Source organism: Talpa occidentalis, unplaced genomic scaffold (assembly GCF_014898055.3).
Source record: "Talpa occidentalis isolate TD23 unplaced genomic scaffold, MPIMG_talOcc4v2.1 talOcc4.11, whole genome shotgun sequence".
Lineage (NCBI taxonomy): Eukaryota > Metazoa > Chordata > Mammalia > Eulipotyphla > Talpidae > Talpa > Talpa occidentalis.
This window is the reverse complement of record NW_023601104.1, coordinates 41,660,643-41,680,974: the sequence shown is the minus strand read 5'-3', so window position 1 is coordinate 41,680,974 and position 20,332 is coordinate 41,660,643. Positions and strand designations below refer to the sequence as shown.

General features: G+C 56.7%; 3 protein-coding genes across 5 annotated transcripts; 2 read left to right on the top strand and 1 right to left on the bottom strand.

The window, feature by feature from the left end:
• The first annotated feature begins 1,366 nt into the window (after positions 1 to 1,366).
• Positions 1,367 to 9,805, top strand: JPH4 (junctophilin 4). Its single transcript, XM_037503098.2, is given in 8 exon segments — positions 1,367 to 1,506; positions 1,509 to 1,826; positions 2,502 to 2,624; positions 2,627 to 2,716; positions 2,719 to 3,268; positions 6,130 to 6,248; positions 6,556 to 7,088; positions 8,014 to 9,805. Coding segments are annotated over 8 exon segments (1,875 nt in total). The 5' UTR covers positions 1,367 to 1,448; the 3' UTR covers positions 8,098 to 9,805.
• A 411-nt stretch (positions 9,806 to 10,216) lies between these two features.
• On the top strand, positions 10,217 to 17,509 carry AP1G2 (adaptor related protein complex 1 subunit gamma 2). Of its 3 annotated transcripts, XM_037503093.2 has the most exons (21): positions 10,217 to 10,577; positions 10,979 to 11,103; positions 11,242 to 11,383; positions 11,502 to 11,598; positions 11,766 to 11,842; positions 11,960 to 12,055; positions 12,423 to 12,503; positions 12,793 to 12,891; positions 13,048 to 13,103; positions 13,268 to 13,381; positions 13,564 to 13,704; positions 13,789 to 13,843; positions 13,921 to 14,043; positions 14,706 to 14,795; positions 14,884 to 15,011; positions 15,260 to 15,364; positions 15,664 to 15,787; positions 15,872 to 16,007; positions 16,677 to 16,840; positions 17,028 to 17,126; positions 17,216 to 17,509. In XM_037503093.2, exons 1-21 carry the CDS (start codon positions 10,374 to 10,376, stop codon positions 17,315 to 17,317), a joined length of 2,358 nt encoding a protein of 785 aa, XP_037358990.1. In that variant the 5' UTR covers positions 10,217 to 10,373; the 3' UTR covers positions 17,318 to 17,509. The 3 variants fall into 3 exon arrangements, with proteins under 3 accessions (XP_037358990.1, XP_037358992.1, XP_037358993.1); XM_037503095.2 differs by lacking the exons at positions 15,872 to 16,007; positions 17,028 to 17,126; positions 17,216 to 17,509 and having other exon boundaries at positions 16,677 to 16,763; XM_037503096.1 differs by lacking the exons at positions 10,217 to 10,577; positions 10,979 to 11,103; positions 11,242 to 11,383; positions 11,766 to 11,842 and having other exon boundaries at positions 11,541 to 11,598.
• THTPA (thiamine triphosphatase) lies at positions 15,862 to 20,267 on the bottom strand. Its single transcript, XM_037503097.2, has 2 exons — positions 19,375 to 20,267; positions 15,862 to 18,307 (listed from the first exon to the last, which is right to left on the bottom strand). The coding sequence occupies exons 1-2, from the start codon at positions 19,919 to 19,921 to the stop codon at positions 18,192 to 18,194; spliced, it is 663 nt and encodes a 220-aa protein (XP_037358994.1). The 5' UTR covers positions 19,922 to 20,267; the 3' UTR covers positions 15,862 to 18,191.
• Positions 20,268 to 20,332: the final 65 nt, after the last annotated feature.

Below are 20,332 nucleotides of genomic sequence, written 5' to 3'. Positions count from 1 at the left end.
CTGGCTCCAGCCTCCCCCAGCCTCCTCCAGCCTCCCCATCTTCAGCTCAGTCTCCTCCCCCTCGCTCCTCTCCCCTCCCCTCGGCCTCACCCCATTGCCTGCCTGCAAACCAGGGTTTCTTTCCACCCTGGGGGTCCCTGTGCTTCCCGTTCCACCTGCCTTGCCCTTCACCACAGGTTTAGCAGGTACCCGGTCCTCCTCTGCCTGGCATTCCCCGCCCCCCCAGCGCTGTCCTCACCACTGTCTCTCCCCGTCTCCTCCTCTCCCCACCCTCTCCTCTGCTCTCTTCTCCCTGCCCCTTTAAATCTTCCTGGCCCAGCCTCCCCCGTGATGCTGGGATGGAGCAAACATTGATTTGTGCTGGGATGGAATCAGAATTTTGATTTTTTTTTTCCTCTCCCAACCATAAGAAGAAAAAAATAATAAAAACACCCCCTCTTGATAGCCCCCTCTCCCTTCCCATCGAGCTCCCAGCTCTTCTTCCCTAGCTCCATCCAAGGCAGCTTTTTTCCCTACACTATTCTCATCTCCCCCCCCCACCCCTGCCACTACCTCGCCCCCCCTTCCCACCTCCTGCTCTTCCAGCTGGGGAGCGAGGGGACTCTTCTGCAGCTCCCCCACCTTCTCTGTGTTGGAGCAGTCTCCCCGGAAGGGGAGGGGGCTAGGCTTGTCTGGGCGAGGTGGGAGTGGAGGTATCCAGCCATGGATGCTGTGCCTGGGAGGCAGCCCGAGCCCCAGCCCACATGGTGAGTAACCTGCCCCCTCCCTTCCGCCCGTCTGCCCATCCCCACCCTCGCCTTTCCCCTGCAGCGTCTCCCCCATACCTAACCTTTCCCCACCAAACCGTCTGCCCACCTTGGTCCGATCTCTCCCTTTCCCACCCTTTATCCCCCCACCTCCGCCCCGGGCCTGGGAAGCCAAAGAACCAGGGCAGAAGAGTCCTGACAGCAGCCGGGGAGGAGGGTGGCCTACGACTTTACCCAGCCCCCTCTCGGGACCCCCCCAAAAGTGCCGTCCACACTGGACACTTTGGTGTTCTAGGTTGGAGAAGTGGGGCTCCCGCTTGGGGTTGGGCCCCCAAGTCCTGGGAGGGGCCCTCTACAAGAAAGGGAGGGTGGGGGAGCCCCTGTGCCTCCAAAGCTTAGGAGGTGCTGGAAGACGCTGCCTAAGGGTTGGGGGTTGGGGGGCGGTGCTGATGCCCCGGAGCCACTGGGCCAGGGAGCGGCGGGCAAAGAGGAGGGGCCTCGCTCGCCACTTCCCCCCCTCTTTCTCCGCAGCCACTCAGGATGAGGGTCCGGCCCTGCCAGCCCGCGCTGGGGCCCCCCCGCCCGGCCCCGGTCTAACTGCCCCCGCCCCCAGGCCTCGCCCGGCTCCCAGGCCCCCAGCCGGCTCTCCAGCCCCAGGATGCGCTGAGCCGCCGGGGGGCTGAGGCCGCGCCAACTACATGCATGTCCCCCGGGGGCAAGTTCGACTTTGACGACGGGGGCTGCTACGTGGGGGGCTGGGAGGCGGGCGGGCACATGGCTACGGCGTGTGCACCGGGCCCGGCGCCCAGGGCGAGTACAGCGGCTGCTGGGCGCACGGCTTCGAGTCACTGGGCGTCTTCACGGGGCCCGGCGGACACAGCTACCAGGGCCACTGGCAGCAGGGCAAGCGCGAAGGGCTGGGCGTGGAGCGCAAGAGCCGCTGGACGTACCGCGGCGAGTGGCTGGGCGGGCTGAAGGGGCGCAGCGGCGTGTGGGAGAGCGTGTCCGGCCTGCGCTACGCCGGGCTCTGGAAGGACGGCTTTCAGGACGGCTACGGCACCGAGACCTACTCCGACGGAGGTGCGGGGCCCGGCCCACTACTGTCTGTCTGCCCTGCGGCCTGGCCGGTGTATGCCTTTCCCACCCATGCGCCCCCCCACCCCACCCCAAGCCCCTCTGCTTTCCTATCCGCCTTCCCCGTCGAGGAGCGCCCCTGGCGCCCATCTTTCCGCGCTCTCCACCCATCATCCTACCCGCCTTCCTCCCGTGTCGGTGCCCTGCCTGCTTCCCCTGCCCTCACCCTTTCCTGTCCGCCTGTCCCTCACACCCCCACCTACCAGACCCTCACATACCCCCGTATGCCTGTCCTTTATACCACTCCTCTCTGCCTGCCCCCCAACACCACCACCACCACTTCATCATCCCGCTGGCCATTCGTTCTGTATGTTTGTCACATGACTCTCTTGTACACCCTACCTCCGTCAGGCAGCCCGTCCCCTCACCTTCTGGATTGCTTCACACCCCCTAACCTGCCTGTCCCACCCCCACCCCCCAGCCCCCCACCCCGGCGCCTTGTCTACCTGCGCTGCCCATCTCCTGCTACTTGGGTCTTCGCTCTGCGCTGCCACACCTTCCCACCCAGCCCGACCTCCACAATCACTGTCCCCACCTCTCCCACCTGGCACTTAGGCTTCCAGTGGCGCTCGGGCCCTGGGGTGCAAGGAGCGCCGAGTCCTGACTCTCCCCCTCCCGCAGGCACCTACCAGGGCCAGTGGCAGGCCGGGAAGCGCCACGGCTACGGCGTGCGCCAGAGTGTGCCCTACCACCAGGCGGCGCTGCTGCGCTCGCCCCGCCGCACCTCCCTGGACTCCGGCCACAGCGACCCCCGACGCCACCCCCGCCCCTGCCCCTGCCGGGCGACGAGGGAGGCAGCCCCGCCTCTGGCTCTCGGGGCGGCTTCGTGCTGGCCGGGCGGGGGACGCAGACGGCGCGTCCCGCAAGCGCACGCCCGCGGCCGGCGGGTTCTTCCGCCGCTCTCTGCTGCTCAGCGGGCTCCGGGCCGGCGGGCGCCGCAGCTCCTTGGGCAGCAAGCGGGGCTCCCTGCGCAGCGAAGTGAGCAGCGAGGTGGGCAGCACAGGACCCCCAGGCTCCGAGGCCAGCGGGCCCCCGGCCCCAGCGCCGCCCGCCCTCATCGAGGGCTCGGCCACTGAAGTGTATGCCGGCGAGTGGCGCGCCGACCGGCGCAGCGGCTACGGCGTGAGCCAGCGTTCCAACGGGCTGCGCTATGAGGGCGAGTGGCTGGGCAACCGGCGGCACGGCTACGGGCGCACCACCCGCCCCGACGGCTCCCGCGAGGAGGGCAAGTACAAGCGCAACCGGCTGGTGCACGGCGGCCGCGTGCGCAGCCTCCTGCCGCTGGCGCTTCGGCGGGGCAAAGTCAAAGAGAAGGTGGACAGGGCTGTCGAGGGTGCCCGTCGAGCCGTGAGCGCAGCCCGCCAGCGCCAGGAGATCGCTGCTGCCAGGTGGGCATCCAGTACAGAGGCCAAAGCTGCACGAAGGGGAGAGGGTGCCCTGGGGACAGGGAAGGGAGGCGGTGCCTAAGGGGAGACCAAGACTCAGGTTTCAGGGCCTGTTGGGAAAGTGCAGGCCAAGGGCCGGCAGTTGTAGCCCTGGGATTTGGGGGTGTTTATATCTGAGGCTACAGGTGGAGGTGGGTGGCTGAGTGAGAGGAGGCGTGTAAGACTGTGTCTCCGTGTCTTTTGTGGGAGTATGTTATTGTTGTGTGTGGGAGTAGCGATGAGTGCTGCCTTGTGCAGGCCCAGAAACCTCTGGGAGCTCAGACATGTGCCTGGCTGTCCTCTTCTTGCAGCCAGTCCTGCCTCCCGGCCTGAGATGGGAAGCAGCAGCCCTGGACAGACAGGGAGTGTCCATTTCTAACCACATCCCAGCCTGCCCACCATCTGATAAAATTTTACCTTTGGGCCCTGGGGAGGTCTAATTTGTACAGCTGACCTATCCACCTCTCAGCCTTGCCTCCTTTGACTCCCCTTATCCGGCTGATGAAAGCTGGAGAGGAGGAAGCTTGCCTGTAAATGAAATTTTCTTTCTATAAATCAGATTACATTTCCATGCACAGGAACCTTGCTAGCTAAAGCAGTGCTGTCCAGTAGGAACATAATGTAAGCCAAATACATAAATTCAAATCTATTTGCCATATGAAAAAAAATAAAAACAGGTGAAATGAATTTTAACTATATATTTTTATTTAAACCAATAGATCCAAAATATTATCATTTCAGCCTATGATCAACATAAAATTTAATGTGCTGTTTTACATTCCTTTTTTCTTCTAAGTCTTTAAAATCTAATACGTATCTGACACCGCATACCACTTCAGTTCAGGCTGGCCACATTTCTATATGTTTAGTAAGGCCATATGCTGAATAGCTACATGTGACTTGTGACTATAAGATAGCACTGATATAAAGAAAGCCAAAGATTGTGTGTGTAATGAGATGTACAGGCCTCTGATTTATACAACTCACACATCGTTTCTATACTTCAAGGGGAAAAGGGGCACAGCTGAAGGACTTTATTTAAATATTTAAAGGATCAGAGATTAAGATATGTCCAAATATGCTTGAGCGAGTTTGTATAATGGGTGACAGGGCATGTGTGTGTGTTTCCATGTGCATGAGCATGTCATATCCAGAGTAGATGTATCTGTAGATACATCTGAGTGCCTGGGTGGTTAGAGTCCAGGGTCTTAAGCCAGGAAAGGGAAGGGCGCCAGGGACAACTTAGGCTAGGTAGGGAGCCGGCATGTGCAGGAAAAACTGATCTCAGTATCTAACTGATAAGCCAGTGGGAGGAGGCTGGTTGGTCTCCCCAGCAACAGGCCTGGCAATCCTGATTGGCTGCCAGCTGCCATGGAAACAACAGAGCCTCAGCAGCAGGTGCCTCTGCCAGGTAGCCTGAGCTTGGCCTGATGCCTCAACACAGACTGGGTCTACTCCCTAGGACTTGATCATTCATACCCTCCATACTCAGAAACAGGTCCTTGTTAGGATTCCAGTTTCTTGGCTGCCAGAACTCAGCACAACCCAATACTGAGATCCCCTGAGCCCCAGGATAGGGCTCATCACATAAGTCTGAAAATCCTAAGACAGAAGAGCAGGGTTATCAGATCCCACTCCCTACCCCCCACCCCCCCATCACGCCTACTCAAATAGGATCTAAAGGTCTTTGACCTTTAGGTTTGAGGGAAGGAGGCTGATCCTATCTCCCAGTACATAAGCTAGAGATGGACCTAAGGCTGCAATGGATACCACCACTTTTCTCCCCCACCCTATACTCAGGCTGCCTTCGTAGGTCAAATAAAACAGACCTGTGGCCAGAGGGTGTCCTGGGTCTTGATCCATTCAAGCCTGTGGCAAGTATATCTCTGCCCCTTTGTGCCCCACATTCAGTGAGGATTACAGATTACAGAACTGATTTAATGACAACAGGAAACCTATTAACAGCGGAGGATAAGAAAGAAGGGAAAATAGAAGAAGGCTCTGCTATCAGAGGGAGAACTGGGAAACGACAGTGAGGGAAAGATTGATATTGCCTCTAGTTTTCTGGACCTAAGGAGCAGGGCAGAATGGGAGGGGGATTGTAGAGGGAAAACAATGTGGTGACAGAAGAGGCTGAAGAAAAGCAAGATAAAAGAAATTATCAGGACTTGAAATCTGCAGTGGAAGAGGCAGGAGTAAATAAGGGCCAGCGGGGGTTAGGGGAAGAAGGGGGTTAGGGGAAGAAGGCGAAGGTTCCTAACAAGGGGAGGAGGGTGGCCCCGCAAGGGCAGGGTGGGTGAAACTGATAGGATGGAGGTACAGGAAAATGCCTGGGACCCACGGAGAGCTGAGTGCCCCCAGGGGCCATGACCAGAGTTCTTGACTGGAGGCACCAACAGCAAAGAGGGCAGGCGAGCTGGTTAGCCCCAGCAGGTGTGACTGCAGAGGGAAGTGCTAAGAGAGTGCAGCCTCATTTGTCACTGGGAGGGAGCAGGATAGGAATGAGAGTTGAGGGCCTGGGCCCTGCAGCTGGAAGAAGGGAAGTGTTACTACAGGACGTAACAGTGGAAGGGCGTGAGAGGAGCAGGAGGGTGTGATGAAGCAGGCATAGCCCAGGTCTAAGAGAGGAAACCAAAGGCGAGCTACCCTGCTGGGCTGGGCATGGCTGTCCCTGCCAGAGAAAGGGCAGCAACTGGCATTGTGAGCAAGGGTGAGGACTCCAGAGCTGAGCTCAGATCGGGAGCATGGGGTGTGATGAGACATGGGGCCTCGACCATCTGAATGGGAGGCTGGTCTGCTAAGTCCCTGTCCCTGGAACCCGACAGGGCAGCAGATGCCCTTCTCAAGGCTGTGGCGGCCAGCAGCGTCGCGGAGAAGGCTGTGGAGGCAGCACGGATGGCCAAACTGATAGCCCAGGACCTGCAACCCATGTTGGAGGCCCCAGGTGAGAGGAGGTGGCGACTAGGGTGGGAGGGGACTGTAGGGCTCGGGAGTGGGGAATCCCTGCGGGGGACTGGGGAATCTGAAAAGCCAAGGTACCAGGATTCAAGGAGATGGAGGGTGGGTGCCAGGCCTTGTTGTAGGGTATGTATGAAGTAGGGTCGTAAGGACTTAGGGGTAGGGGCTTTTCAATAAGAGTCTACAAGCCTGGGGAGACCAAAGTCATAGGAGGTGCCAGATGGGGATAAAGCTGTGGCTTTGGCAGCCCAAGAAAGTTGGGTCCCTCTAATCCTTGGTTATCCCTGCCCCAGGCCGCAGACCCAGGCAGGACTCAGAAGGTTCTGACACAGAGCCCTTGGATGAGGACAGCCCTGGGGTGTACGAGAATGGACTGACCCCCTCAGAGGGCTCCCCTGAACTGCCCAGCAGTCCTGCCTCCTCCCGCCAACCCTGGCGACCTCCTGCGTGCCGGAACCCACTGCCTCCTGGAGGGGACCGGGGTCCCTTCTCCAGCCCCAAATCTTGGCCTGAGGAGTGGGGGGGGCCAGGTGAGCAGGCAGAAGAACTAGCTGGCTATGAGGCCGAGGATGAGGCCGGGATGCAGGGGCCAGGGGCCAGAGATGGTTCCCCACTCCTTGGAGGCTGCAGTGACAGTTCTGGAAGTCTTCGAGAGGAGGAGGGGGAAGATGAAGAGCCTCTGCCCCCACTGAGGGGCCTAGGAGGCTCAGAGTCTGAGCCCCTGGCCACGCCAGTCCTGCGGGGCCTGTCCTCCAGGGGTCCTGAAGCCAGGTGTCTGACGGAAGAGCTTGAGGAGCCCGCTGCAACCGAGAGGCCTGCCCAGCCGGTGAGACACCCTCCATCCCTGCTTTGTGCGTCTGAGGCTCAGCTCCTTTCTGGCCCCTCTCCTCAAAGCCTAGCCTCTCATCCTTTCCAGACCTCTGATCCCCTGAGGGACTTTGATTTACACTCAGCTTCCTCTCTGCCTCCCCAGTTCTTGGACCAAATCCCACTTCAAAAAACGAGAACTTGGAGCTAGAAGAAACCTTAGAGACCTTGATGTCCAGCTCCCTCATCTGACAGATGGGGGAACTGAGGCCCAGAGCTTTAAGTAATTTGCCCGAGGTTATAAACCAATAATTAACAGTAGTGCCAGAACATCTTTCCCTGTTCTTCCATATCATTTCCAGCTCCCAGTTTCCTACTCCACCCCCACCCCCACCCCCACACTTTCTCTCTTCAGTGCCCAGAAATAAAAAAGGAAAAGCTTGTTCCCTCCCTACCCCGACTCTCCCTCCCTCTCCTGGGAAGAAGGGAAGTAGGAAAGACGGCAGAAAACCAAGAGGGGTGGAGTCTCCCTAGAACCCCCTGCTCTGATTGGACTCCTGGCTTTCTCCGGTCTCCTAGCAACCTCATCCTCACCCCTTCATCCCTCTCCGCTTTACTGCAGTACCGACTGCTGCTGCCAACGTCTGCTACTAAGGCCAGGCACCTTCTGCCGGGGCCACGTGACATGCTGGTGGGAGGGAGGGAGGTGAAGGGAGGAAGGCGGAAGGGCTGTCCCTGACTTGCTGGAGCCAGAGGGAAGGTGGGGCCCTGCTGGGAGAGGAGAGGCGTTTTGTAATCCAAAACTGGTTGGCAGTCCCCCATGCCCGGGCCTCTGAGAGAGGTACCTGGGACTCCATTAGCTTTGCCACTTAAGCCAGCACAGGACGTAGGAGGATGTAGGAGCTGTTGCTCGGGGCTGAGCCTTCATTTCCCCCTCTCTCTAGGGAGCTGCCAACCCCCTGGTGGTGGGAGCCGTGGCCCTCCTGGACCTCAGCCTGGCGTTCCTGTTCTCCCAGCTCCTCACCTGAGGCTCCTTCTTGGCCTAGTTCTGGCTTTGGTTGCTGCCTCTTGGCTCCTTTGGCCTGCCTTTTTCCTCTTCCTCCTCCTGGTCGTTTTTCCTCCTTTCTTTCTCTTTTTCCTTGCCTTTTTTTGTCCCCTTTGTTTTGTCTCTTGCTTTTTCTTTACCCTCTCAGATTCTCTCATTTATTCTAGACCTGTCTCTGTCTTCCTCACTCCCTCCTCGACCCCTCCCTTCTCTCTCTCTAGATTGTTTACATATGAAGGGCTTTTCTTGCTCAGAGTTGCTCTCTTCTCTGAGACATACAAATCTAAGTCAGACCATTGCCCCTCTGCCCTCCCGCCTTTTCTTTAGACCTGAACTTTGACGAGGGTGGGGGTTTGGTGTCCTGAGGAGTCTCCTGGAAGCGGAATGGAAAGGAGGAAGAAAATGGAGAAGGGGTGACAGAATACTGGGCAAGGCACGGGCCAAGCTGCTGTGGCTTCTTGTCCCAGGGGGCCTAGTGTCCCTCGGAGGCCTAGTGGAAAACTGGAGGAGCTAGAGCCCCCTTCTCTGACCCTGGTGGACCCTGTGTCACTCCGAGCACTGAGCTAGACTCATGTCTAACTAGGCCCTTCCTGAAGGGGATAGGGGAAAGGGAAAAAACGACTCCCTACCATCTCTTTCTTTCCTCAACAGCCAATCCCTCATCCAACCCACCGGGTGGCATGCCATGACAAGACAATGTATAAAGGAAAGAAAAGTCCAGTGCAGCCAAATCCACCCACTGATCTCTCCCACCCTTCTCTCTCCCCTAAAGTTTATTTGGTTGGTCTGGACTCACTTGTGGCCTTTGATTAAATTTCTAAGGGGCCTGAAGAAGACATTTCTACTGCAGAGGGATAGAGGCACTTAGCAAGGACGCCACTCCCCAGCTCCGGCAGTTGTGGCCAAGGGGAGGCAGTTCTGGGGAGTGGAACTAGACACGAAAACAGGAACTCACAGGGCAGCAGGAGCTGGCGAGTTTAGCAATCTCAAAGTGGGTTCTATCCCTTCCCCCATCGCATCAGAACCTTGTGAGATGGGAAAACCACAGAAGGAGGGGATCAAAAGAATCCAGGTGCTCACCCGCTTTCCAGGCAGGCCAGAGGTGAGAGCCCGACCCGGGTGGGTGAGAGGCGGGTGGTGAGCCCTGTTTGAGGTGTGGCTGATCCCTGGTACTAGGAAGCCCTAGGAAGAGGGGACCATAAGGTCCCTGGGGGATCTTTCCTCCCTCCCCTGCATGAGGCAGAGGCAAACTGCCTGCCAACCCCCTCCCTCAAGGAATGGCCTTGCCTGGGAATGCCCACCACACACACCCTCTTCTTTTTTTCTAGTCAAACTCTGTTTACTCCTTGGCCTGCCTTCCTCCTTCCTCCCCTCTCAACCTTTACTTCTGATTTCTATTTCATGGAATTTGGGATTGAAGTTCAATTACAACAGTGCCGACAACACCAAGTCTTGCAGGAAAAAAAAATATAAAGAAATTTAACAAAAAAAAATATATTAATAAAAAAGTTCAAAAAAGGGGGGGGACTGTCATCTCCTTTGGGATGCGATGGCTTCAAACCCCAGCTGCGGCTCTCCGGGCGACGAGAAGGACGAGGACCCTTCTTGGGCACCCCCAAGCCTGTTCCACAGTCTCTCCCGCCGGCCCTTCGCGGAGAAAAGCTCCTTCCCCAAAACGCCAAAGCCCGAGGTCAGAGGTCGGAGGAACCGAGCGCTCAGCCCGGCGCCCGGGCGGGGCGGGGTCCCGGGATGGGGGCGGGGAGAGGGAAGGCCGAGCCCGAGCGCCAGCCCCGCGCGGCCCTGCACCAGGAAGCGCTGGGGGGAGAGGAGCGGCGCGAGAAGCAGGTGAGGCTGGCGCTGGGGCCGGCGTCCAGGTATGGGGAGCCGAGGCCGCCTGAGACCCGAACGGGGGAAGGAGCTTCGCGGAGGCGCTAGCTCGGGCCGGGGAAGGAAAGCACTGGCAGGGCCAGGGATGGGACATCAGGTGGGGCGCGGGGGTGAGGGGAGGGCAATGGGCGGGGTTCTGGCGCATGCTCCGTAGGGGCGGGCGCGGCGCGGGGCCGGGGCGCATGCGTAGTGGGTAATCTGCTCGAGCGCGGAGCGGGGCGGCCTTGGTAGGCCCACGTGGGGAAAGGTCAAAATGGGCTCAATTTCAGAATAGCTGTGGGACCTGCACTCTCGAGATCTTGGCACACAGCAAGTCTGGGAAGAAAGGCCAGGTGCTCAAGGTCAGAGGTCTAAAGTCCTCTGCCCTCCAGGATGGTGCTGCTTTCTCTGAAGCTTCAAGATCTAATTGAGGAGATTCGTGGGGCCAAGACCCAGGCCCAGGAGCGGGAGGTGATCCAAAAGGAGTGCGCCCATATTCGGGCCTCCTTCCGTGATGGGGACCCTCTGCACAGGCACCGCCAGCTAGCCAAGCTGCTCTACGTCCACATGTTGGGCTACCCCGCCCACTTTGGACAGGTACTGGGCTGGGGCGCCTCCCTTCTGAGTTTGATGAGGGTAGTTAGTGGGGACTGGGGCTTGGAAGCAATCACCTGTTTGTGCCGGATGTTTTCATTCTACGATGTTTCTAAGCCTTCACAGCATGCACCACAGACCTCCAATACAATACCCATTGGTCATCAGCTGGACTGAACCCTTCATTCTCTGGCCAGGCTCCTCAGGACACCTCTCATCTCCCATCCCTCTCAACTCCTAGTTCCTTGAAGCTACCCAGAGCTCTCTCTTAGCTCTTATTGGAGAGGGTGATGGGCTGTGGCACCAAACAGGTTAACCTAGTGTTAAGCAAGACGAGAGAAAATGGGTTGTTAGTGCCTCCAGTTTCATCCCTGCCCCTTCCTGGTCTGCCCCCTTCCCTATAGATGGAGTGCCTGAAACTGATCGCCTCCCCCAGATTCACAGACAAGCGGGTGGGCTACCTGGGGGCCATGCTTCTACTGGATGAGAGGCAGGATGCCCACCTGCTCATTACCAACAGCATCAAGAAGTGAGAGGGCTCTGGGAAGCACTCAAATCAGGGAGATGGGAGAGTGGGGAACTGGGAAATCCTAGGGGGCTGCCTGCCGGAGGTAGTGGGAAGGACTGGATTGCTCAGTCTTCATTAACCATCCTCCCAACTCTGCAGTGACCTGAGCCAGGGGATTCCTGCAGTCCAAGGCCTGGCCCTATGCACTCTGAGCTCCATGGGCTCTGCCGACATGTGCCGAGACCTGGCCACCGAGGTAGAGAAACTGCTCCTACAGCCCAGCCCCTATGTGCGCAAAAAGGTGAGCTATCAGGGCTCTAGGTTCTTCCCTCCAGAAGCTCCCATTTGCCAGTGGTAGTGCTCAGGGAGGGGGAATCATCCTGCAGACCATGCTCTCTCTGAGCCCCCGACCTCTGCAGGCTGTCCTGACTGCAGTGCATATGATCCGGAAGGTCCCTGAGCTCTCCAACATCTTCCTCCCACCTTGTGCCCAACTGCTTCATGAACGCCACCACGGTAAGGCCACAGTCCTCAGCTCTGTGGACAGAAGTTTAAAAAAACAAAAATGGGACTATAGTGAACGCCAGCTCATAGGAGAAGGGCAGTGAGTGCACACAAACACATACACGCAGTCGACTCTCCTGTGCCCCTGCTGCCATTCACTTCCCCCACCCTGACCCCAGGCATCCTGCTGGGCACCATCACGCTGATCACCGAACTCTGCGAACGAAGCCCTGCAGCCCTCAAGCACTTTCGAAAGGTGGGCTGGTGCAGGGGCAGGCCCTCGGCCAGGAAAAGCGGGGCAGGGGATTGGAACAGGGCCGAAGGTTGTGAAGTTAGGAAGAATGCCCCAGATAAGGCTGTGCCCTCCCTCCAGGTGGTACCCAAGCTGGTGCTGATCCTCCGGACTCTGGTGACAACAGGATATTCTGCAGAACACAGCATATCTGGAATCAGCGACCCCTTCCTGCAGGTGGGCGGCCAGTTCCCTGCTATATCCTCGGAACAAAGAGCTTAGCAATAAGCCTGTGGCCAGTGGTCATCTCTCCCACACACTGGCTCAGTGTCTTGAGCAGGAGAGTGGCAGACACAGGATTGCCCAGGTGACCTCAAGGCAGTGCAGGGAGGGGGATACCTGAAGATCAGGAAATCCAGTTTGGTAACAAAATCCTGTCCCCCAAATCCCACTTTCACATACCTCCCAGGACCCAAGGGACCAGGGGACAGGAAAGTTCTCTGGAACCAGTCAGACCCCTCACAGTGCTCTCATGAGGGATTTTTCTCAGCCCGTGACTCCATACCCTCTGAACCCCTCCCTTCAACTTTTAACCCATCCTCAGGTCCAGATACTTCGTCTGCTTCGGATTCTGGGCCGGAACCACGAGGAGAACAGTGAGACCATGAATGACTTGCTGGCCCAGGTGGGGGCTGGGAGGGGGCAGTGCTTAGGTGTGTTACTCTGTGATCCCACCAGCCCTGAGCATCCCTCACAGGACCATTCATCATATAATTGTGCATAATCCACAGTCACATCCACATTCCCCTCTAGACTGATCTCCACAACGACAGCGTCCCTCAGGGCACATAGCAGGGTGGGGGCTCAGAGAGCTTTGTTTGATGGTTGAGAGATGGCAAGGTGGGAGACCTTCCAGAGACCTGAGGAGCAGACAGAGCCCCATATATATATACACCTTTTCTCCATCCACTCAGGTAGCCACCAACACAGACACCAGCCGAAATGCAGGTAACGCGGTCTTGCTTGAGACGGTGCTGACCATCATGGACATCCACTCTGCCGCTGGCCTTCGGGTATCACCCAATATGCCTCTCCTATTGTCCCCCCCACGAACTCTGACCAGAGTGGTCCTGTGCCCTGGTCTCTCACCCTGTGCTGTGCTGTATACTGCCCATGGCTGCATGAGCAGGTAACTCCTGCCCTGACTCCCCAACCTCTGCTTCCCACAGGTTTTAGCTGTCAACATTCTTGGCCGTTTCCTGCTCAACAATGACAAGAACATTAGGTAATAGTCCCAGGTGTTTGACTGGGCTGTGCCACTGAGCCCAGGCCCTCTGCCTTCCTTCCAGAGTCTCCTGATCCACCTGCCTCTTATCCTAACACCCAGGGAAGGGCAAGGCAGGGAGGGGCTGATGGCTAAGGCATGATAGCGCCTCTCCACTCTGCCAGGTATGTGGCACTGACATCGTTGCTGCGACTGGTGCAGTCTGATCACAGTGCTGTGCAGCGGCACCGGTCCACTGTGGTAGAATGTCTGCAGGAATCTGACGCATCCCTCAGCCGGTGAGTGAGACAGAGGAACACAAGGGCAGGGCAGAGCACCCAGCACTGGTGGCCAAGACCCAGACCAGCTCAGGGCATCCGGAATGCAGAGACTTAGGAGACAGGTGTCTGGGAAAGGGAAGGGTCTGAGGCAGTCTCAGGGTGAACTGGGCTACCTGGTACAAAAACATTTCTCCTGCCAGGCGGGCCCTGGAACTGAGCCTGGCTCTGGTGAACAGCTCCAACGTGCGGGCCATGATGAAAGAGCTACAGTGCTTTCTGGAGACCTGTCCCCCTGATCTTCGGGCAGACTGTGCCTCAGGCATCCTGCTGGCTGCGGAGAGGTGAGGTGACAGGTGCCTAGGAGACACAGAGGATGGACTCTGGGGAGGCTCTGCACCAAGACTGATGAGCCAAATGTCTCTTAGGTTTGCCCCAACCAAGCGCTGGCACATAGATACCATCTTGCACGTGCTGACGATGGTGAGGCTGGGGCTGGTCTGAGCTGGGTGGCAGAGGGTTGGGTTCATCCACGGACTCGCCACATTCACCCCTTCCAGGCAGGCACCCATGTACGGGATGATGCCGTGGCCAATCTGACACAGCTGATCGGGGGTGCCCACGAGCTACATGCCTACTCCGTGCGCCGCCTCTACAGTGCCCTGGCAGAGGACATCTCCCAAGTACTGTTCCCATCACCTTCCCAACCCTCCCTCCCAGACCATTACTCCCTATACCTGATTCCCAACTCCCTTGAAGTCAGTTATTTGTGTGAAGAGACACTTCACACAACAGACACTCAAGGACAGAGCCCTGCTTTTAAGTTAGAACACCTGGACTTCTGTCCTGCCTCTGGCACCTACTGGCTATGTGACCACAGATGACTGACTTTGTTTGGTGTACTCAGCTTTCTACCCTGTCCACCTCCCAAGCTCTTAGTATCAAATGAGATAGATAAAAAAGCTCTGCCTGCTAAGTTGGGTTTTATTATTGCCTCAAATGCTGAGCAAATTAGTAGGTGCCGGCCAGCATCTATAGCCCCGTTTTCATATTAGTGAACTGTGGTGGCTAGAAACCATCCACGGGGACCTCAAGGGAAGGGCTCCCTTTTCCTTCATGCAGTTCTGGTGGTTGGCCACCAGAGGGCAGAAGCAGCCCAGGAGACAGGTCTGAGGCTGGTAACAACTAACTTAACTGCTCCCCAGTCCTGGCCCTCCTCTTTCCCTACCCTTCTAAGCCCCGCTGTCTCTCCACAGCCTGAAGGCACGTTGCTAGGGGCCTGGGTGTGAAGAGAGGACCCAGACTCTAGCCCAGCCTCTCAGATGAGTTTCTTATTCCATTACAGCAACCGCTGGTCCAAGTGGCAGCCTGGTGCATCGGAGAATACGGGGACCTCCTGCTGGAGGGGAGCTGTGAAGAAACTGAACCCCTTCAGGTGAGACCTACATTGGGGGTACTCTAAGGAGAGACTTGTCAGGGGAGGTCGGGCTGGCTCCAGAGTCACTACTGTGTTTGCCCTGCAGGTGGAAGAGGAGGAGGTGTTGGCACTGCTGGAGAAGGTGCTCCAGTCCCATATGTCCCTGCCAGCCACCCGAGCGTACGCCCTCACAGCCCTCATGAAGCTCAGCACCCGGTTTCGTGGGGACAACAAGTAAGAAAGGTTCCCAGCCTCCCCAAGGCCCATTTTTTGGTGCCTTCGGTAAGAGATTATCCCTTCACTGTGCCCATCAGTCTGACTTTCTCTCCATGCCTGGAGGCCCCCAATCCTTAGGGTCTTCCTGTCAACCAAGTATCATGGGTCTCTCTCTGTTCTGGGGGCCTCCCCCTTCCCTACCATGTCCTGGAGCTAAAGGGCAAGGCAAGCTGCCATTCCAACTCACATAGCACCCTGTGGCCCAGCCGCATCCGCCAGGTGGTGTCCATCTACGGGAGCTGCCTGGACGTGGAGCTGCAGCAGCGGGCCGTGGAGTATAACATGCTCTTCCGGAAGTATGACCACATGAGGTATGATCTGCACAGCGAGCATCACAAACCCCTGCCCTCTCCCCAGAGTCCTCTCTATAATGACCCTCTCTGGATACAAGGGTCTCATTCTCATCCACAGAACCTCCCACCCACAGTTCATTGAAACTAAGCTGGCTTCCATGCTGCTTTGCTCCTCAACAGCACGCCATCTCAGGAAATCAGAGAGTGCTGTGACCTACCGTGTGCCCAGAACCCTCGGCTTACTCTGCCACACATACATGACTCTGTTGAAAAGCCCAGGGTCCCCTCAGAGGCACATACACATTCCTTTCTCTCAGGGATGCTATTCTAGAAAAGATGCCTCTTCTGGAGCGAGGTGGCCCTCAGGTTGATGAGGAAACAAAGGAAAGCAAAGAAGAAGCCCCACTTTCCGAAGTAACCCCTCCCCCCGCGGAGCCCCAGGTGAGGCGGCTGGATCCCCAAGGGTGCAGAGCACTTGGTCAGACTTTCACTCCCAGCCCTGACACTCCCAGCCCTTTCCCCCAGGCCTCAAATCTCTTGGACCTGTTAGATCTCCTGGATGGCACTTCTGGGGAGACCCAGCATCTTCCACCTCTGGCTCCCTCCCCAGGAGATGCCTTGGTACATCTCCTTGATCTTCCCTGTGCGCCTCCACCCCCAGGTAGGCCTCAGCAAAGGGCAGGGGGCATGTCATGGGTGGATGAGCTATCTATAAGTCAAAGACTAAGGTTTCAGGTGCACTTTAACTTGCTTCGTGCCCCATCAGTTCCCATCATGGCAGGTTCAGTAGATCTTCCAGTCCCCTCCTGAACACGCTTGAGTGTCTTCCTCTGGTTCAGATGTCTTAATCTGGGCTTGCGGAGCCCTATCTCCTCCCAGTCTCCCACACTTGCCCACTAGGCCTTCCATTGGCCCCTTCTAGCTCCTCAGACCTCTATCTCAAGTCCTAGGCAATTCATGTTCTTATTACATGGAATGTTCTTTCCCCAGTACATCAGATAACCAGTTTATTCTTACTCCTCAGCTAAAATGTCAGATACCTTTCCCTACCATTCCTATTTCAGTTAGTTCCTCCAATTACTCTGGCATAGTTTATTTCGTTCATAGCGCCAACTAGTCTGTGAGAATGATGCTTGTTTTTTTCTCTCTTATTGTCTCTTCCCCTATGAGACTTATGCTTCAATGCGGGCTTCATCTTGTTCATTTTGTCACTACCATTTCAAGCAGTGCCCTATACCCAGTGGGTGCTCACTTCATTTTTATTCCATGAATAAATGAATGAATTCATCTTCAGCCCATATACTGAGCTACTTCTCTCTTCTTACTCTAGCTCCCATCCCAAATCTCAAAGTATTTGAGCGCGAAGGACTACAGCTGAATCTGTCTTTTGTGCGACCCCCTGAAACCCCTAATTTGCTCTTAATAACAATCACCGCTACCAATGCCTCAGGGGATGACATCACCCAGTTCATCTGCCAGGCCGCTGTGCCCAAGGTTTGTATAAGACCAGGATTCAGATATGGCCTGGTACTTCCAGGAGAAAAAGCCACTAAGTAGAGGATATGGGTGGAAATGAGACGAGGGCAGAGAAGCATTCAGGGAGTTATAGGAGGAGGCATGGAAGGGTTGTTTGAGCCCAGCTAGCTGCCTTACTGTGCTCTGACCAACCTCCTGTGTTCAGAGTTTACAGCTACAGCTACAGGCCCCCAGTGGGGACACAATTCCAGCTCAGAGTGGACTTCCAATAACCCAGCTTCTCAGAATCCTCAATCCTAACAAGGTGAGCTCTAGGAGCCCCCCCTATGAATAAAGACCCAGGACAGGTGAAGTCAGGGGTGCTAACTCTGGTCTATGCTCTTCTATTCCTAGGTCCCCTTGCGGCTCAAGCTGCGCCTCACTTACAACCACTTTGGCCAGTCCGTGCAGGAGATCTTTGAGGTGAACAATTTGCCCATGGAGACCTGGCAGTAACTCAGCCTGCACACTTGGAGCCTACACGTCAGGGCTACCAGCAGGTGGCGCTCTGGTACCATGCATGCCACTGTAGAAACTGAGGGCCTGCCCCCAACCCCCAAATAATGAAAACCCAATAAACCGGAAGGGGAAAGGCCAAATCTGAATGTATTTGAGGTAGAGAAGTCTGAATAACAGCAAAGGGGAAAGCCTTCTTACAGAGGAAGTGCATATCCTCAGCAGTAGGAGCCTATTTCAACAAAGGAGGGTTTTCTTTTTACCCGTCACCAAGGTAGGGAGCACATTTGCCCCTAAACTTTCACAAGAGGCACTCCCATGTCTGGGATAAAGCAGGGCGCATTGGCAAAATCAAACTAGAATTTCTAGGTCTCTAACAGGGATTTCCACCTATTTCCCCAACCTGCTGCTATTCCCTACATCCCAAGGCAGGGAAATCCCTGCTGCCTCCCCTCATCTCTAACTCAGCTGTAAGGCGGTTTAGGAGCCGCTGGCAGAATCAATGGCATCGACCAAGGGAGGGGGGGGGTGGCAAGGGATTTTCCTGTGCTTAACTACTGATCACGGCTAAGTGGAAATCCTATAAACACGAGCGGAAATCAATGGAGGCTGCTTAGCGGCCAGGGGAGAGGGGCGGCCCACAGATTGCATCTGACGGATGAGGGAGAGGAGGCAGCCAGGGAGGGCTCAAGGAAGGATAGCTGAGGGTAGGGTGAAGGAACAGGCAGAGCTGGAGAGAGGAGTTACTGTGGGAAGGGAGCCTGGGGAAGAGACCCAGCCCCAGGAATGAACCCCATTGGACCCAGAGGCTCTCTTTGCCTTCAAGGAAGTGACACCCTAGCCCAGGCTACTGTCAGGATGCTTGTTTGGTGCCCTATGGCAGCTTCGCTCCGGAACTCTTCACTTCTAGCAGACGCTGATAGTCCTGTGGCCGGAAGCGCTGGAGATACACAATCAGCTTGGCAGGTGCCTTCTCCTGCGCTGGCACACCTACAGGCAAAAGGAGAATCAGAGAACAAGGCAGAGCTCCAAATGCTTTGACTCTGCTCCCTGCCCACCCGGCCAGGACCCCAAAGTTGTTTCTGCCGCAGTACTGGGTTCTGAATGCCTTCCAACCAGCGTCCATGTCCCACCAGCCCACTTCCCTACTGGCCTTGGAAGTGGGCCTGAAAAGGCCCTTCAGGCAGGAGTGGAGCTGGGAAGCCAGGCATGAGCCTCTCCTCCAGCAAAAGAAATGGTGATGAGGCACTGGGGCTCCATGAAGATAGAGGGTGCTTCAGTAGTGATTTATTTCAGTTATTGCTTCTGTTCCCCAATCAAGATTAAAGCCCAAAGCTTAGGCAGGCCAAAGCTCATTAGCTCGGTAATAAAGCACATGCAGAGATGCACACACAGAGAAACCAGAGGATGCACAAAGAAGAGGAGCAGCTAATACCATGGGCTGGAACTCACACAGAATTCTAGCCTCTTTGGTGAGGCACTATGTGGTGTCTTACCGTTAGGGCCTGGCAGCATGGGGGGCATATAGCAGGGCACTGGGCATATGTATGCTGAGGAGAAGAGAGCAGCATTCCAGGGCTGTAAGACCCCATGGGATGCCCAGCCCCATTCTTATGTGCATGAACTGTCTGCAAGGAAGCTAAGCCTAGGAATAGAAAAACCTGCCAGTGCTTGCCCCACTGTCACATAAACACCACGTTCCTGCCTCCACTGAAAGCTAAAAGAATAAATGTGGATCTAAGTGGCTGTAAAAACAAGGCTAAGAGTGGGAGAAAGGAAGCACTGACGCAAAGAACTGACAAACGGAACTGAGGGCGACTTGGAGTGGCTGTAGGTATAAAAACTAAAAAAATGACTTGTCTAGACTAGAGACACATGGAAGGATTAAATCCAGGTTAAATGGGAAGTATAAGGGAGGAAACCAAGTTTGACACAACTGTAAGTAAACCGGGTCATCTAGAAAATTGCTCAAAGCTTGGCCAAGACCCTCCCCCACTAACGAGGTCCAGTGGGGACATCCAGAGGAGGAAAGCACAGAAGGGCCTGTCCTTCCTCACCAAGCATGTGGCTGAGTCTGTGGATCTTCTCTAAGGCAGCTGGGACCTCAGCCTCCCTGTGCACAAGGGCCTCGACCTCACCCACAGCGTAGCCAAAGTCAGCTGTATCCAGGTCCACCTTGAGCGCTGGCTCCTCTTCATCAGCTCCAGGCAGCACCAGCTTCCAGGCACTGCGCTTGGTCACAAAACTAGCTACTTCCTGCAGCCCCAGTGGACCCAGCACAGCAGCCACACCTCCAGCTCCCAGGACCTCAGCCCCCAGCACCTCACAGAGCTGGGCCACAATTGCAGGTTCATCTGTGACTTCCACATACTCAGTGTGGGGTCCCGAGACACCGCCAGATCCAGGACATTTGAACTCCCATCCACTGCCCTCTCGCTGTCGCAGCCAGTGGTCAGCCCGCATGAGGCTCAGTCCTGGGGTGTCATAGTAGCTGTCTCGGAACATGAGCCGGTGCTCCAAGACGCCTCCCAATTCCTGCAGCCGTTCCTCTGTGTTAGGCCCCGGAACGAACTTTCGCTCCACCTCAATCGTGCCCTGGGCCATGCTACCTGCACTCGATCAAGAAACCTTTGCTGAGCTCCCACGGTTGTCAGCCTCGCAGGGCAGCTTAGCACAGACAGACCCCTGGAGGAACTCAGGAGTCACACACAGTGTCGCTGACTTCTCTGGGCGCGGTTCCAAGGCTCGCTCTGCCTCAGCCCTCGCTCTCTGATGTATCACGGCTCCGAGGCAGTGACAGGACTCCAGTTCAACGCCTACCACTGATCTCTCGATCCAAGGGCTTCCTAGAAAGACGGCCGTGAAGAGGGTGTTTCCACACCACCCCCTCTACAGCTGGCTGCCCGGGCGCACCGCCTGGGCTCACCCCGCCCGCCCGGCCGCGCACCGGCCAGCGGGGCCGCGGGTCTCACCTCCACGCCCGAGGCGCGCTCTCGCGGGACCTGGCGCCGCGGG